Below are 18,189 nucleotides of genomic sequence, written 5' to 3'. Positions count from 1 at the left end.
TATTGTCCAACCATGAACTAACTAGACTCAAAAGATTTGTCTCGTAAATTTTGATCAAACTGTACAATTAGTTTTTATTTTCGTCTATATTTAATACTCCATGCATGCGTCTAAAAATTCGATATGACGAGAAATTTTGAAAATTTTTGAGTTTCCACAAGATTCGATGTGACAGAGTTGAAAAATTTTAGAAACTAAACAAGGCCTAAATTGCATCAGCGAGCAGCATCTGATTTTACCGATCAATATCAAACATTTGCCCAATCCTCGAGTACCAAACCAAATGTATATAGCAAAAGCCATGGCGACGCGCTCAGTTAACATGTTGCTGTTGCTCTCCATGTGCATCTGGAATAATCTTGCGGCGGGACAAGCCCACGACGACGAGGCCGCGCTGCTGGCCTTCAAGGCCGCGGCGACCAGCGGCAGCTCCGACGACCCTCTTGCTTCGTGGAACCGTAGCACAGGCCAATACTGCAGCTGGGAGGGGGTGAGGTGAGGTGTGGAGGCAGGCACCGGCGGCGGCGAGCGGTGGCGCTGAGCCTGCCCTCCCACGGGCTCACCGGCTACCTTTCCCCGGCTGTCGGCAACCTCTCATCGCTCAGGGTTCTCAACCTTACCACCAATAGGCTCAACGGGGCTATTCCGGCGAGCCTGGGCAACCATGGGCAACATGTCGTCGCTGGGTTTCCTTTCCCTGGCGTGCGTTCAACTTCAACCTGCTCGAGGGTACCATTCCGCCTGGCCTGGGTGACATCGCAGAGGCCTCCACAAACTCGACCTCGCCATCAACCACCTCTCCGGCGAGCTCCCACGCTCCATGTACAACCTTCCCTCGATGCGTGTGTTGCAGATTCAGGGGAACATGTTCCGTGGAGACATTCCTGCCGACATTGGAAGGAGGTTCCCTAGCATACGATACGTACCTTAACCTGGCAGCAAACCACTTTACCAGAGACATTCCTGCGTCGCTCTCCAATCTCACCGATAATAGCCTCACCGGATATGTGCCTCCCACGCTGGGAAAGCTTCAGCCTTCAGGTACTGGAATATGCAAACTTGGCTAGCAACAGTCTGGAAGCAGACGACAGCAAGGGGTGGGAATTTGTCACCTCTTTGTCAAACTGCAGCCAGCTCCTTCAATTGAGTATGTATAGCAACCGGCTCACCGGGCAGCTGCCTGATTCAATAGGGGATCTATCAGCAACCCTGCAATTTCTCCGCTTTGACCAAAATGGAATTTCAGGAAGCATCCCTGCAGCCATCAGTAATTTGGCTAACCTCAATGTCCTCAGTGTGGCAGACACGTCCATATCTGGAGTCACTCCAGAGAGCATTGGCAAGTTGGCAAACTTGGTTAAGCTAGGTTTGTTCAACACTGATTTGTCAGGCGGAATACCTCCATCTTTTGGAAATCTCTCAAAGTTAACTATCCTTGATGCATACCGTGCAAACCTGGAGGGATCCATTCCAGCAACCATAGGGACAATGAAGAATCTGATATCCCTTGATCTGTCATACAACCGCCTCAACGGTTCGATTCCAATAGACATTTTCAAACTACCAGTAATCTCTATGTACATAAACCTATCACACAACTCGTTATCAGGAACCCTTTCTTCTCGAGTTGGTACCTTTGCAAATCTTAATAACCTAGTTCTGTCAGGAAACCAATTGTCGGGTGAAATACCCGATAGTATCGGGGATTGTGCCGTTCTGCAAGGGCTTTGGTTGGACCATAACTCATTTGAGGGGAACATACCTCAATCTCTGAACAAATTAAAGGGCCTGAGTACACTTAATCTGTCCTTGAATAAACTGTACGATGCTATTCCTGATGCCATTGGTGCTATACATAACCTTGGACAATTGAATCTGGCATACAATAACTTGTCAGGCACAATCCCTACAAGTCTGCAGAATTTGATTTTGTTGTCAGGATTGGATCTGTCCTTCAACAATCTGCAAGGAGAAGTGCCAAAATAGGGGATTTTCAGATATTTGACTAAATTTTCAATCACTGGAAATAATGAGCTTTGTGGTGGATTACCTCAACTTCATTTACATCCATGCCAAACAAGTTCTATAAAAAAGAACAGGAAATGGCACTTGAAGCATTATATAATACTAGCTCTGGCAACAACTGGTGCACTTGTGTTCTTAGCTTTCATTTTTCAGTTTATCAAAAAGAAGTCTAGAGGAAACCATAGTCCAATCCTATCACCAGTAATTGAGGAACAGTATGAAAGAATTTCTTATCACGTGCTAGTAAATGGAACCAATGGATTTTCAGAGGCCAATCTGCTTGGTAAAGGAAGCTTTGGGGCAGTTTATAAATGCACTTTTGCAGATGACGAAACTATTGCTGCTGTGAAAGTTTTCAACCTTCAGCAACCAGGATCTACTAGAACTTTTGTGACAGAATGTGAGGCAATGCGAAGGGTGCGTCACCGTTGTCTTGTGAAAATCATCACATGCTGCTCAAGCATTAACCACCAAGGTCAAGAGTTCAAGGCACTAATTTTTGAGTTCATGTCAAATGGTAGCTTAAATGATTGGCTTCATCCAAAATCTGACATGCTCACTCCCAGGAATACTCTAAGCCTAGAACAAAGGCTAAACATTGCCACAGATATCATGGATGCTTTGGATTATCTTCACTATCACTTTCAGCCACCAATCGCTCACTGCGATCTGAAGCCAAGCAACATTCTTCTTGCAGAAGACATGAGTGCCCGAGTTGGTGACTTCGGCATATCGCAGATTCTTCCTGAAAGCGCAAATAAAATCTTGCAAAATTCAAATAGCACAACTGGAATAAGAGGCTCCATTGGTTATGTTGCTCCAGGTAACTGAAATTCTTTTGTCGTTTCCTTGCAATTTTCTCCATGCTACAAATGAACTTTATGATCTGATATGTTTGCAAATTTTGTAGAGTATGGTGAAGGCTCTGCAGTCTCAACTACTGGTGATGTCTACAGCCTCGGCATATTATTGCTTGAGATGTTTACTGGAAGGAGCCCCACTGATGACATGTTCAGAGACACGTTGGATCTGCACAAGTATGCGGAGTGTGGGCTTAGCGAAAGGGTCTTGGATATCGCAGATTCGACACTCTGGCTGCATTTAGAGTCAACAGATAGCATTGCAAGGAGCAGAATTAAGGATTGCTTGGTTTCTGTTTTCAGACTTGCCATATCCTGCTCAAAGCAACATCCAAAGGAACAAACTCCGATGAGAGATGCAGTAGTAGAGATGCATGCAATCAGAGATTCATACCACATATTTTCCTGCTAGCTTGAGAGCACACGAATTGCAGTCATTTGCAAGAGCAATGATCACATCTGGAGGTAGAACAGGATATGCTGCAGATGTGTAATATGTTACCTGAAATGAATAAAGCCATACATGCTCAGATCTGTACTCCTTTCCATTAGATTAGAGTGAAAACTAAAAGGCAACACTTATGCACAATTTACGCATTATGCATGCAATGTTTGAAGCTCCACAGCAGTGGCACAAACCACACATCAACCAAAATCGGTGCAAAGATTTCCAATTTTGATGCACTACAGGAATTTCACATTCGAGAACAAGCAATGCATGTACAAGTTTGAGTTACCACGCACATAGCAATCGTTTCACAACCTGAGCAATAACCAATCCTGTATTCCATTTCTTCACAACAATCATTAGTCCAAAAGAAATAGCATACTGTCCCATTGATGGTCCAAAAGTCAACTAGGGATCTAACTACAGTCTACACAGAAACCATCAGTCACTACTGCCACTTGTCCTATCAGATAGGAGTACAGTACAAGCTGAGGCACCACTAAAGATGGCAATGGGTACCCGTGACCCGAAACCCGATGGGTTTTTGCTCTATTAGGGCACGGGCATGGGTCACTCTTTGTACCCGTGGGTTTGTTAATGGGTAAAAACTCATACCCAACGGGTTTGCGGGTACATATACGTTCCTGTTGTACCCATACCCGCGAACCCGTGGGTAAATTTTACCCGGCTCCATATTGTGATTCTTTTATTAGTTAATTATTTTATATGCTCACTAAATATATTTAGAAACTTTTGGATACAAGTGAAATATTAAACAATTGTATAGACAAAAAAAGAACAAGCCAACTCTTCTTGCTTGGTGGCCGAACCATCGGATCCTATTGTGGGCCGGCTTGGTGCTCTAGTGCTAGTGCCAAGCATATTAGTCCCACCTCGCTGGGTTAAGTGCACGTGAAGCAGCTCACACTCTATAAAACTAAGGCAAAAGAGCTTGAACTATACAGCTGAAGCACACTGCTTGTTGCCCACGGGTAACCCGTGGGTACCGTTACCCATGCGGGTATGGGTATGGGCACAAATTTGTACCCGTTAACGGGTATGGGTTTTTTAACGGGCATAAATTTTTCTCACGGGCATGGGTATGGGTTCGTTGTACCCAACGGGTATGTACCCGTTGCCATCTCTAGGCACCACTGGAAACACCACCCTACTGCTAACTAGTACCGGAGGGGGGAAAACAGGCAACCTAATAAGAGGAATACAGGACGTGAACATGGAGGTGCGCTTGGAGATCGATAGCGTGCTTCTGCGAGCTCTCATGGCGCGGAGCAGAGCAGACGAGACTGGCTCCCAGCAGCCTCCTCCGAGAGCTTCCGGAAGACATCGGCGATGAAGGACTGAAGTAGTTTTTGGCAGTTCGCTTCACAAGATTCTCTGTCCATATAACTCAGCACTCGCAGAGCAGCTAAATCTCATTATCTATACCTTATTGATGTATACTCTATTGGCATTCACATTATAGAGTTCTAATTTGGCTGAAATTATAGAGTTCTAATTTTGGTAACAGAACTTCATTGTAGTCATCCATCTATTCTAGATAATATTCAACCAGGAATACATGCAAAACTGTAACAGCCAATTGCAAACACAACAGTCAGCTTGCATGGGCATTTCATCAAACACCTAGCCCGCAGCGGCAACAAGCGGAGAGCTCCAGATGCAGGCCGGCAGGCGCGAGGGGCCCCATGGCCCCGCGGACGAGCAAAGTGTAGCAACGATGGGGAAGGGAGTGAGTGGGAGGACAACCACACCTGGATGCCTTGAACGTCGTTGGCGATCAGGAGCTGCGCCGCCTTGACGATTTTCCAGGTACTGTACGTTGTTTCTTTAGATGGTTCTGTGGAGGTGGATCGAACTCCCAGCTTCCGCACCTACTCGTGGTGTTCGAGGAAAAAAAGCTCATGTTTTTTTTAAAAAAAAAAGAAAAAAAAATCAGCAATACGCGCCGCTGTCTGTTGGCTGTTGCGTCCACGACTCTTTTATCCTTCGTCCCGTACTCCCGTTCTCTCTCTCCACCTCCGGCGACCGGGCGACCAGTGACGGCAGTGGCTGAGTGGCGGGCGGGCGAGCGTCGACGGCCTTCGCTAGGTTTTCGTCGGCCCCTTCGCCAGCGACTGGCAACGCCCTTTGCCAGGTCTTCGTCGGCCCCTCCGCTGGCGACCGGCAACCGCCCTTTGCCAGCTCCTCTTCCCCGGCACCAGGTATGCTCGCCCTTTCTCTTTCCCCCATGCTGTTCAAAATAACCACCCAAATTTAAGCTACTTGTATCCGGATCTGACCCAATTACATGTACTATGTATTATGCCCACCAAAATCGCTTCCGTTCCCAGGCCAACCTCCCCTCCTCTACTCCCCCAATCCACCAATTATTTTTCCCTTAACATTGATAAAACTGCCTTTTATATTCTTTGACGTCAGTCCATTTCATATACCCTGTGGCCTTTTCTCACTCTAGGTGACAACTGACATAGGTTCGATTCTTAAATTACATTGTTACATCTTCTGGAATCAACACACTTACTCGAAACAATAATGATTTCACATGGGTTGATAACTTGTAATCATCCCCCTTTTTTTCGTAAGTCATGCTGTACTATATGACAATGTGAATGTGCACAATACGTATTCCATCTCCATGTAGCTTTAACACAATACGTATTGTCAAATATTAATCCTGTTATGCTGCTTAGTCTGCTTGACACAAAATCTCCACTGCAACCATCAATGTATTGTTACATGGTCAGCAGCCTCTGATATGTTGGCATTACTGGTACTAGTAAAAAAAAAGCACATAGCTAAGTCTATTCAATATTTATTTGCAGCGGAAGACTTTTTATATTGTTGCACCTAGTAGTTCATTACATACTTAGTTCTTTTTCCTTCCAGTTTCCACTGCAAGGCGAGGGGGTTTTGCCTTGCACCAATACTCATTGCATTGCACTATGACTCTCATTTTGGGCTCAGGCGAACAACTCATTTTGTGTTTCGGGCAAATATAGCTGTGCGTGAAAATCTGGGCTGGATGTTGTTACAGAACATCAGCAGAGGCAAACAGTGTCCATGTTGCATATAGAATTAGAGTGAAAACTTGTATCAGATAACTTGATTTTTTTTAGTTGTCTTTTCTTCTGCTATAGAGGCAAATATGATTGTGTTCCTAAGTTTGAGGCTTGTTTGCTGGTTCATGTTCTTCATGGAAGATTGAACTCTCCTTGGCATGATTTTTACTAGTTGTGCTGCGTGGCAGTTGAGGCTTGTTTGCTGGTTCATGTTCTTCATGGAAGACTGAACTTCATCTTTGGCAGGATTTGGTCCCTGCCAGTTTGGTACTTTAAACAATGGGAAAATGACTGATGCTTGTTTAATGGAATTTCATTGCCCAACCCCCCCCCCCCCCCCAGATGCATACATGAAAACCGTTAATAATTCATTGAACTGGACAACTTGCTGTGTTACTCTGTGTAAGGAATGATCTACTGCTCATCTCTACTGTTCCTTATTTTTCTCTTTTCTTCTTTTAATGGCAAACAGGACTGAAGATAAGATGGCTGCCTTGCCATTGGCCACCGCTGAAGCATGTGATGCTAATGCTGCTTTAATTATGAATGGTGATCTTCGTGCTCTCCAACCTATCTTCCAAATCTATGGAAGGCGGCAGATTTTTGCTGGCCCTGTTGTGACACTGAAGATCTTCGAGGATAACGTTCTGCTCCGCGAGTTCCTTGAGGAGAAAGGTCACGGCAGGGTCCTGGTGGTTGATGCCGGTGGGAGCATGCGCTGTGCAGTTTTGGGTGGCAACCTTGCCCAGCTGGCGCAGAACAACGGGTGGGCTGGCGTCGTGGTCAATGGCTGCATCAGGGACGTCGATGAGATAAATGGTTGTGACGTTGGCGTGCGGGCTCTGAACTCGCTCCCTATCAAGTCAAACAAGAAGGGTGTCGGTGAGAAGCATGCTCCTGTGACCTTTGCAGGGACTAGAATTTGTGATGGCGAATGGCTCTATGCCGATTCTGATGGAATTCTTATCTCAAGATCAGAATTGACTGTGTAGGCCTGTTCTTATGTTATGTGTGAACTTGTAAGAATGTACCATAGCTGAATTACATGACTAGTGGGAATACTTTGGATGCTTCGACAGTATCTTTTGGGAGATATATATATTTACCTCTGAAAATCATTGCATCAGACATGTGAATTGTGACTAAACTGGGTATATCACCGTATTTCTTTCACGATGGTCTTGACTCACGAAACTCTGAGTGGGCTGATTTGTGGGTGGCGAAGGAAAGGATATGCTTGCCATTTTTGAGGGGAGAAACAAGAATAGCCTCTAGGATGCGTGTTTCAATGTGATGACATGGGATGAGAGTAACTTCAAGAGACTCTTTATGTGATTCCAGTACATTGTAACACACACATGGGATGAGAGTAACTTCAAGAGACTCTTTATGTGATTCCAGTACATTGTAACATATATGAACTCTGTGTGGCATGGGTGGATTTGGGAGTAGCTTCAAGAGATAAATTAAATTTGTCACAAAGGGCCTGATTGGTTGGCTATCAATTTTTGCCCAATCAAAATTATGGCAAGCCAAAACTTAGGCTTGCCAAAATCAAGGCTGCCAAAGTTAGGGCAAAAAATATAGGCGTATATTTGGTTGGCTGCTAAAATCAAGGGTTGCTAATTTTCTCTTTTATATGTAGTTTAAGAACTTTCTAGAGACTTGCCAAAACTTTAGCCATGAATATTGGCGTGCTAATTCTTTAGTAATGAACCAATTTGTGACCATAAATTTTGGCATGCCATGGTTTAACTGGGCAAGAATTAAAAGCCAATCAATTAGGTCTAAAATATTTATGGTGTGGCATGTACCAATTTGTGACCTTAAATTATTATTTTTTAAGTGCAGGTAGTAATTAGCATCATTGCATTTATTCTAGAGCTGGTGCAGTGACGCAATGACAGTCCTCATAGGTGTGGCATGTACTATACTCCTTTCTTTCTTTTTAGCCATCGTTCTCCCATATTAAGGAGTAACATGTACTTAGTTTTGACTAAACATAAAAGATATTACTAATATTTATGTTGAGTAATAAATATTATTAGATTAATGATTCCATATATTTTTGTAATACACTTATTTAGGTATACAAATGTTACTATTGTCTTTTTTTAATCTAGTTAAATTTAAGAAAATTTAATTAACACAAAAATCTAGACGACGCTTAAAAGTCTATCTAAGGTGACACTTAAAAAATGACGGAGGGAAATCTCTGTGACTGAGTACATGAAGAGAGCCAGAGTCCCTGACTCGGTGTCGGCTTGCTCAGCGTTACAAATGACCAGGGTACCAAGGCAATATCTACTTTCCACATTCTAATGTTCCCTGCCCCTGTACCTGATCCATTCAGCATATGCAACTACAAGCAGTCAGGCCAAAGGCAGGGAGAGGACGAGAACTAGCCATACTCATACCTAGGTCAACATGGTGATGATGAAGCTAGCTCAGGACATGGTTGAGGTTCGGTGGCACGAGCTGATCAATGCTGGTAGGCACAAGTCGAGGATGGACGCGCTGGCAGGTGATGGTGGGGAAACGGGCAAGATAACCCACCTCCGTGTCAGCAGGGACAAATTTGGCTTTGGTTTAATTTAATTATTAGGACAAAAGTAAAAGAACAGGTATACTTTTGTGAATGTGTTGCTATTTGTTTAGGCCATGCCACGGCACTAAGTTTTAATAAACTCGGCACACAACCTCTGTTTGGCATGTATGCCTTTAATTTTGAGCCACTATATGCACGATGGTGCCTAGAAAAAAAAATAAAACATAAAACTAAAATAAATCCATAAAACTAAAAGATAAATCAATCGATGAAAGAACAAATTAAATGACATTGACATTGTGGTATATCTATAGCCGAAATAAGTCTCAAAATCTAAACATAGTTCCAACGAATGCATGATCTCGTCAATAAAAACAATATATTTTCATAGCATGCAGGAATTTATCGGTGATGAACGCCGCGGCAATGAATACCTATATCTTAGCTTCTATTATTCAAAGCATCACTACTCAGGACAAGTCCACGGCCCTAGCTAGCTGCATGCAGGAGCCACGCAAACTCTGCGTGCACGACGGACGCGCAGGATCCGCATGACCTTGTTTTTTACAATTTGGCTTTTTTTTGAAAAAAGTTCACAATTGGACCCCTGAAAAACTCAAATGCAGAAATGGACCCAGGGGGTCGGCGCCATGCATCATGGCGCCGAGGTATCACGTCTCGACGCCATGGATCACGGCGCCGAGGTCCTGGATGCGGCAAACATAGATTCTGACGTGGCATTGGAAAAAAAAAAGCTCGGCGCCACAGATCACGGCGCCGAGCTCCGCGCCGTAGATCCTGGCGTCGACCCCTTGAATACCACCAGGCCGCGGCTCGCGTTCCTCTGTTCGCGAGGCAGTCTTCCTCGCCGCCACCGCGCTCCCTGCTCGCCGCCGCCGCCGCCTGCTCGCCGCGCTCCCCTTCCATCCCCCGCTCGCCGCTTGCCCCGCCCGTCCCCCTACTCGGCGCGCGTGCCCCGGCCCGGCCCCCGGTGCTGCTCCCTCCGGCCGCGCCGCGCAGGGCGCCCTCGGGTCCGCGCCTTGGCCCCGGCCTTCCCACCCGCCGCCGGCTTCGTCGTCGAGGGAGCAGGGAGCCGCCTTCGCCGGCGTTTGGCGGTCACGGGGCAGGGAGCAGGGGGCTTCCCCTCTTCCGGCGGTCACGAGCCTGAGGCCCCTCTGCCCTGCGTCCGTCCGCTGCAGCGGCGGGATGTAAGTTTTTTTTTGAAATTAGTTATTCTAGTTTACATAATAATTGAGTTACTAATTTATTTAGAATACTTAGTAAACTGAAATAGCAAGTTTAGGTAGTTTTGTTAGAAGCCTAAATTTTGTTAGTTAGCAATTAGTAATTTATTTAGTTAGCTAGTTTAGGATTTTATTTAGTTAGAAGCCAAAATATCGAACCTAATTTAGCAGAATTCACATTGGTTTCTCTGTTTCCTAATTTATCGTAGTTTAACTATTTAATCTAATTTAGGTAATGTAGTTATTAATTGTTTTAATTTCTTTACTAAATTGAGATATATAAGTCTATTAGTTGTATATTAGCAAATATATCTATATATTAGCAATCCCAAATCCAAGTACATGAAGAATAATATACCCTAGTTAGTTAGTAAATTTAGTTATATAGTAGTACTCGTGTTAGTTAGTTACATACATTGTTAGATGTTTTATATGTATTAGTTATATGCCTAGTAACATGGTTATTTTGTATATCAATTAGGTGGACAATTTAGTAACTCTATATCATGGAGGAAGTGTGGAGAAAGATCAGTTTGGCAATGTTGATTTTGTTGGAATGCAAACGGTCCCTTTGATGTTTGATGAGCGGCCCTTGTTTTCTGAATTGATGGGTAGTGCTCGTGATGAGCTTAAATGTAATTCGAATGAAGAAGAAATCTTAGTTGAGGGGGTCATTCACCATGGCGGGTCAGGGACAATTTTTAGGCGGTTGGTCCCAATTGTATCCGAGGTTCAATGGGACAAATATGTCAAAACTGTCATGAAGAGTGAGTTTAAATGTTTGGATTTGGTTGTGCGCAACTTGTCCAAGGAGCCAGGCCCTCTAGTGGATTCTCCTCTTAATTGGCAACCACCCATTGGCCCTCTAGTGGACAATCCGGCACCCTCAGCTTCTCTGATACCCATTCAGAACGTGGGTGTGGAAGATGTGGTTGTCGTTCCTGATGCTCAATCCGGTCCCAATGAGGTTGGCTGCGTACATACCCCTATGACCCAGACAATTCCATGTAAGTGGCGTAGTTGCATTATTCATTTTGTTAGCATTCCTTCGTTCGATTTAGTTGTCTCAATTGTATGCATATTTGTGGTTTTGTTGTAGGTGACAATCCAAGTAATGATTGTTGTCATCCTGTGCCTCCAACATTTAATGTTGACGCAGCTTTTATAGCATCTAATAGTTTGGATGTTAATATTGAGGATGATGAGGAGCCCTATGGCACAGCTAGAGCTGTTGATTCCGATGATGACCGGCCAGTTGCACCTTTAAGTGAACAAGAAATGGAGTTTATCAGACGTTTTTGTCCTGATCGTGATCCACTAGTTCACGAGTTTAGTGACCTCAGTCATTCTCAAAATGCTTATGCAGAGGGAAGAGATGATGAGCTGCTGGAGGCTCCTGAGCCTGGTGAGAGTGTGCAAATTCAGAAGGGCATGATCTTTAATGATTTGCCCAGCTTAAGAAGGTGGTTGCAACAATATTCTGTAATACGTAAAAGACCCTTCAAGGTGATGCACTCCCATGTTGAGCGCCGCTACACGGTTGTGTGTGAGATGTCAGATTGCAACTGGAGGGTCTGTGCTCGTAAACAAAAGGCCACCGGGAAGTTTAAGATCACAAAAATTGTAGGTCCACACACTTGTGCCCAGACTGACCTTCAACAGAAGCATCGACAGTTGACCTCTACACTTATTGCTAGTACGTTATGCACAACTTTAAAGGGTCAGCCCAACTTGAAGGTCAGGACAATTATGGACATGGCTCAGAAGATATTTAAATATGACATAAAGTATGGCAAAGCATGGAGGGCAAAGCAAAGGGCCTGGAAGATGATATATGGGGACTGGGAGGAGGGGTACGAGCAGCTGCCAGCAATGTTCAATGCAATGAAAGCAGCTAATCCAGGCATGCATTACGAGTACATTCCGAAGCCTAATGAATGGAGGAATGGGAGGCAGATATTCTTTCGTGCATTCTGATGTTTTCCACAGTGTGTCCAGGCCTTTAGGCACTGCCGTCCAGTGTTATCAATTGATGGTACTTTTCTGCTTGGCAAGTACATGGGCACTCTTTTGGTAGCCATTTCCTGTGACGCTGACAACGCATTGGTTCCTTTGGCTTTTGCTTTGGTGGAGAGAGAGAACAAAGACAGGTGGGGTTGGTTCATGCGCCTTGTTCGGATACATGTCATTGGCCCACATAGGGAGGTTGGTGTCATATCTGATAGGCACCAGGGCATACTCAGTGTCGTACAGGAGCAGATTCCTGGTTATGCACCTTTGCACCATCGTTGGTGTACTAGACACCTTGCAGAGAATTTACTTCGGAAAGATGGTACGAAGGACAACTTTCCTCTATTCGAGGAGGTTGCTCGAATGCTTGAGGTGCCGTTTTTTGAGGAGAAGTTGGAGCAGTTAAAAACCACAACAAATGCAGAAGGTAGGCAGTGGCTGCTAGGTTTGATGAGGGAACCTGAGAAATGGACAAGAGCCCATGATAATGGTGGATGGAGGTACGAGTTTCAGACTAGCAACATGGCAGAGTCATTTAATAGTGTGCTCAAGGGTATACGTGCCATGCCAGTCAATGCCATTGTATCTTTTACCTTTTATAGACTAGTGGCCTGGTTCAACGATAGACATGCTCAAGCATTGCAATTACAGAGTAATAATATGAAATGGGCACCTAGAGCTAAGAAGCACCTTGACAAGGCAAAGGAAAGGGCTAGAACACATGACATAGAGTGTTTTGACCATGCCACTGGCAAGTACCAGGTCACTGAAAGGGGTGGTACAACGTTAGATGGTGAGATCCGACCATCAAGGAGTTATATTGTTGTCCTGACTGATTTTTTCATGTGGATGTGGGAGACCAAGACAGTACCACTCTCCTTGTTCTCACTATATTGCAGCAGCTAGGCATCGCAACTTTGACTACGAGACCAAGATACCATGGGAGTTGAGTGTTGATAGCCTTGTGCTAACTTGGTCGTCCCGTTTTGAGCCTTTCCTAGATGAGGGGCAGTGGCCAGAATACAGTGGCCCAAGGTACATTGCAGATCCAGGTGCTCGCTGGAACAAACGTGGAACCAGAAAGCGTACGAGGCATAAGATGGTCATGGACCAGATTTCAGGTAGAACGAGGCGAGGGAGAGCAACCCCGTTTGTTACTGACCCCGAGCAAAATCAATGTGGCAAATGTGGTAGACTTGGACACAACTCGCGTACTTGCCATTGGCCGCTAAGTCAGGTGCACTTAATATTCTATGTACTTTAGTTGTTAAATACTTTCATATGCAACTTACTTTTTGGCAGACATACATGTTCTAGTGCTCCTTTGTTTAATATAATGACATTATAATGTATTATTTTTTTCTGCTTAATTACTAACTAATGGATCAAATTTGTTTATAGGATGGAGCAGTTCCACCTCCTGGATCCATACTACGAGGTGAAGCACCGAGGACGACTCACTGCCGAGGGGGCGGTACTTACTTTGATCTTTGCTTTTCATTTATTATTAATTTGTGTACTTATGCATTAAATAACTTGATTGTATGGTTGCAGGAACTACCCCCGCTTCGACCTCGAACGCATGACAAGTTCGAGGAGATGCGGTATGACGACAGGTACACACCTCTGCTGCAGAGGGCTGGCCTGGATGTCATATCGTATCAGGTTCGTCGTGGGTTGCCTCCAATTAACCCCGCGGCGATCACAGCTTTGGTTGACAGGTGCACCATTTATCTATAGTAATCGTATGTTTTTTTGAACAAACTTTATCTATCTTTCTGAAAACCCTAACAACAATGTTCTTTAAATTGTAGGTGGAGGCCAGAAACTCATAGTTTCCACCTACCTTGTGGAGAGATGACTGTTACACTCCAGGACACTCAGAAGATCCTGGGTTTGAGTGTTAGAGGTCGTCCAGTTATCGGACACTGCAGGCCCGATGGTTGGAGGGCCAGAGTTGAGGCCTTCCTTGGAAGACCACTTCCTCCGGAGGCACCGACGCTGCGCACCACTGGGGTACCAATTGCTTGGCTTAGGCAGAGCTTTGGTAATTGTCCGGCACATGCGGACCAGGAGACAGTTGCCTACTACTGTAGAGCTTGGATCTTGCACCTATTTGGGTGTGTTCTTTTCCCTGACGCGACAGGGGACACTGCATCGTGGATGTACCTCCCGTGCCTCACTGACTGGGACACCACAGGTACTTTTCCCTTACACAGTTATTATTAATTTGGTTTCTTATGTTTACGTATGCATTGATTAAATTGATTGCAACGGTTTCAGGTACTTACAGCTGGGCTTCGGGAGTGCTGGCTTACCTATACCGTAGCCTTTGTGAGGCGTGTCGTCGGACCGCAAGTAGTTCTTCCGTTGGTGGTTGTGTTTACCTACTGCAGCTTTGGATGTGGGCTCGTCTTCCTGTTGGACGGCCCATAGTTGACGCTCCTCGGGAATGGTTTGCAGTGGGCAACCCTCGTCACCGTCCGACGTTTGCCCATCTTTGGGACCATGCGAAAGTCGCCTTCAGCAGGACTTCACGTGCGTACGTACAGTATGCCAATGAGCTCGACACGCTTAGGCCCTCCATGGTGAGTAAAATGCAGTAGTTCTTGTTTATTGTATGCTCGATAGTTTGTCTAACTTGCCATATACATGTCTTATGTTTGCAGGTTAATTGGGAGCCGTACACGGCGAATGATGCGCTGCATCTTGGAGTAAGCAGCATGTGTAGCGAGGATGAAGACTTGTACTTGATGATCTGCCCTCTGATTTGCTTCTATGCTGTTGAGTGGCACCTTCCAAATCGAGTAGCCCGCCAATTTGGCTTTTGCCAGCAATGGCCTGTCCCTCCATTTGATACTTCCGTGGAGCTGCACAAGTAAGTTATTTTGGTAATTTATTCCATGCATTTGATAGATATGTTGACTGCAATTTATTCAAAGTTCAATATTTATTCAAAGTTCAATACCTTAAATGTTGCTGAAAATTACATGATTGCTGAAATTTATTTGCTACTTGGTCCAATATAAATCCTTGCTGAAATTTATTACCCCCTATATGCATGTTGGTACTTTTTACATGCTTGCTGAAATTTATATAAATGTTGCTGAAATTTACATGCTTAGTGCCTATCCATGCTTGCTGAAATTTATAAATGTGCTATTGCAGATCCATGCTTGCTGAAATTTATATCCTTAGTCATTTCCATCGTATTTGAAGTGTGCTACTACAACCTACTTGCTGAAATTTATTTCATACCTACTATATTCATGTTGCTAGTTCAATATTTTAACCCCGTACTGAGTTTTAGAATCAATGTTGTTAAATCTGTGTTATTATTTTCATCTTTAATATTTAATTTTAGGATTGATCGTCAGAAGCAAAAGAAGACAGTTGAGTTTGAAACGTTGCATCGTCAGTACATAGAGGTGTGGGACCAGTTTCATGACAACCTCTACGAAAATGAGCAACCACATACCAACTACAATTTTCGTGCATACCTTACTTGGTACCTAGGTGTTACACGAACAAGGTTGAAAATTCAGTGGACCCAAGCAGATTATGCGTACCTTGAATCATCTGAGGATGAGGACACTTCCTATGACCTAGCAGCACGACAAGGGACACTTATCGAGGCAGCACCTGTCTTGGACCGAGTGGTACATGTCCTTTCCACTATACAATTGTACGATTGTTGTCCTTTCCACTTTATAAATTGCACCTATATAAACTAATACATGTCTTATCTTATAGGGCAACGCAATAAAGCAATCTGTACTTGACATCGAACGGTTTCCAAGAACAGGTGTGGACGAGCACACACTAAACAACTTTCTTGGAGTAAGTACTTGACATCGAATTTATCTAAGAACAAGTATTACGACCCTCATTTATCATATATCTAACAATATGAATTTTAATCTTTGCATAATAGAGACTAGCACGTAGGCTTAGGCGTGCTGCAGCTCGGTGCGGTTGCGGTACTAGTGCTGCGATGAATGTGCATGTGCCACAGGAACGACAATGCAACACACCTGTTGTGCATGGTACATCTTCTTTGGGAGGTATAATTTTATTAAATTTGTTGTTTATTTGAACTGAGCAATTTTCATGGTATGAGATAATGAATTAAGTGCACACATAATTTGAACAATGTTTATAGGATCTGGAGGACAGAGCTCGTCTCGGCCAACTATGGACACTTTTCAAAGCGATGATGATGAGGACGAAGAGGGGGTGGCCGAGGAGCGTGACTATGACGAGCTTGGGTTATCTCAGCTTCCTGATGCTCCTTCTACTCAGCCTACGCAGGTTGCAAGAAGGCGACGTCGTTCGCCTTGTAGGTACACTCCAGGCACCGATGCTCTTGGCCACAAGGGTAAGGGTAAGACTAGGAGGCAGTGAGGATGACTTCTGTGCTAACACCATGGTAGCAGCTTAGATTTGATGGCATAACTTCTGTTATTTTGCATGTATCGACACTGTGAACTTTGTGGACTATTTGTACTATATGGGACTGTATGGTCTCTGTGGACTATCTGAACTATCATTCCTGATGGCGTATGTGCTTGTGTTGTGATATTTGGATGAATCAATGTTTGTATTGTACTGTGATGTCTATTTATAACTATGGATGTACCAAAAATAGGGGAAACTCTTGTAAATTTTTTCCATGAATTATTCAATGTAGTGCACATATTCTGTGGTCCATTCCTATTGGTTTTCGCAGTGTAGGCTTTTCAGAAACAGTGAACCAATATGGCTTTTCATTGAATCATCACATCCGAAACAGTGAACGAATCTAGCCTTTTCAGATGACAATCCAAATAGACTTTTCAGTTTTCAACTAGGCTTTTCAGTAATCAAATCTAGGCTTTTCAGGTGCATTTATTATATACTACAACGGATACCAACTATTGGGTTCCTATATATATACGCAGTGGTGAGAGCGTTGCTACTCACTTGAGATTGTTCAGTTCAAGTAAAAATGTCTGGAGGGTCGTCTAGAGGGAAGGGAAAGGGAAAGGCGGCGATGAAGGGTAATCCCTTTCTTTGGGAGGGTCCTCTTGGTCCTAAAGACTTTGAGGAAGCAATTTATGATAGGTTCCCCCTTGAGAGCAAACATGATTTTACTAAAGAGGCACCACTGAATGACCGAAAAGAAGAGTGGCCAAAATGTATGCATGGTGAGGATTGTTTGGTGCAGATGTACACAGAGGGGATAGATGGAGGGCGTCGTTTCTTCAAATGTCCACGAGCATGGGTAAGTCATATTACTAATTCAACCTTCAATAAGATACTCTCTTGTGCTAAAGCTACATACTTATTGCAGTCATCCTTGTCAAAAGAGAACTGTGGCTTCACCAGATGGGTCGATCCTAGACCTATTCATCCCCATGCAGAGTACATCTACTACCTGCAGGACCGTATCTTTGATTTAGAAACGGAAGTTAGCTGTGGTTACAAGGACGACGAAGAGGACGACAACAGCAATGCTACTGGCTCCCAAAACACAATATGCAATGATCCATACTGCACATGCCCTAATCACAAGAACAAGGGCCCTCCTTCACCACCACCCCCACCACCACCACCAACAACGGGAGGATACTATGGAGAAGGGGCAACACAGTTTGCTATGTGGCCACACTACTAGGTAGAACTGAACTAATTCACAGGCCACATCCATATGTTTGTTGTTTGGTTTAATCACCTAAGGCATGTTAGGGTTAGTCGAAAGAACTATGTACCTTTGTGTGGTATATGTTCTCACATGCCATTCCCTGTGCTTGTTAATTGCTTGAATTACCTAAGGCATGTTAGGTTTAGTCTCGGACCTCTGCACCCTTGTTTGGTGCATGTTTGGACATGCCATTCAATGTGATGTGTGCTACTAGTTATGCAATATACTAGTTCGTTAACTTCTATTTCAACTAATTATCCTCATTTCATTGCCTATGCAATACTCAAATAA

The 18,189-nt window shown here is 44.2% G+C and overlaps 2 protein-coding genes and 1 pseudogene across 2 annotated transcripts; all 3 read left to right on the top strand.

The window, feature by feature from the left end:
• On the top strand, window positions 302-3,385 carry LOC8060783 (annotated as a pseudogene).
• LOC8060782 (putative 4-hydroxy-4-methyl-2-oxoglutarate aldolase 2) lies at window positions 5,105-7,586 on the top strand. The gene is made up of 2 exons (XM_002457303.2): window positions 5,105-5,555; window positions 6,886-7,586. Exon 2 carries the CDS (start codon window positions 6,899-6,901, stop codon window positions 7,403-7,405), a length of 507 nt encoding a protein of 168 aa, XP_002457348.1. The 5' UTR covers window positions 5,105-5,555; window positions 6,886-6,898; the 3' UTR covers window positions 7,406-7,586.
• Window positions 15,456-16,892, top strand: LOC110433672. Its single transcript, XM_021456181.1, has 4 exons — window positions 15,456-15,874; window positions 15,969-16,055; window positions 16,150-16,279; window positions 16,378-16,892. Exons 1-4 carry the CDS (start codon window positions 15,485-15,487, stop codon window positions 16,617-16,619), a joined length of 849 nt encoding a protein of 282 aa, XP_021311856.1. The 5' UTR covers window positions 15,456-15,484; the 3' UTR covers window positions 16,620-16,892.

Source organism: Sorghum bicolor, chromosome 3, assembly GCF_000003195.3.
Source record: "Sorghum bicolor cultivar BTx623 chromosome 3, Sorghum_bicolor_NCBIv3, whole genome shotgun sequence".
Taxonomy (NCBI): Eukaryota; Viridiplantae; Streptophyta; class Magnoliopsida; order Poales; family Poaceae; genus Sorghum; species Sorghum bicolor.
The sequence above is the reverse complement of the archived record's forward strand: the minus strand, read 5'-3'. Positions and strand labels throughout refer to the sequence as shown.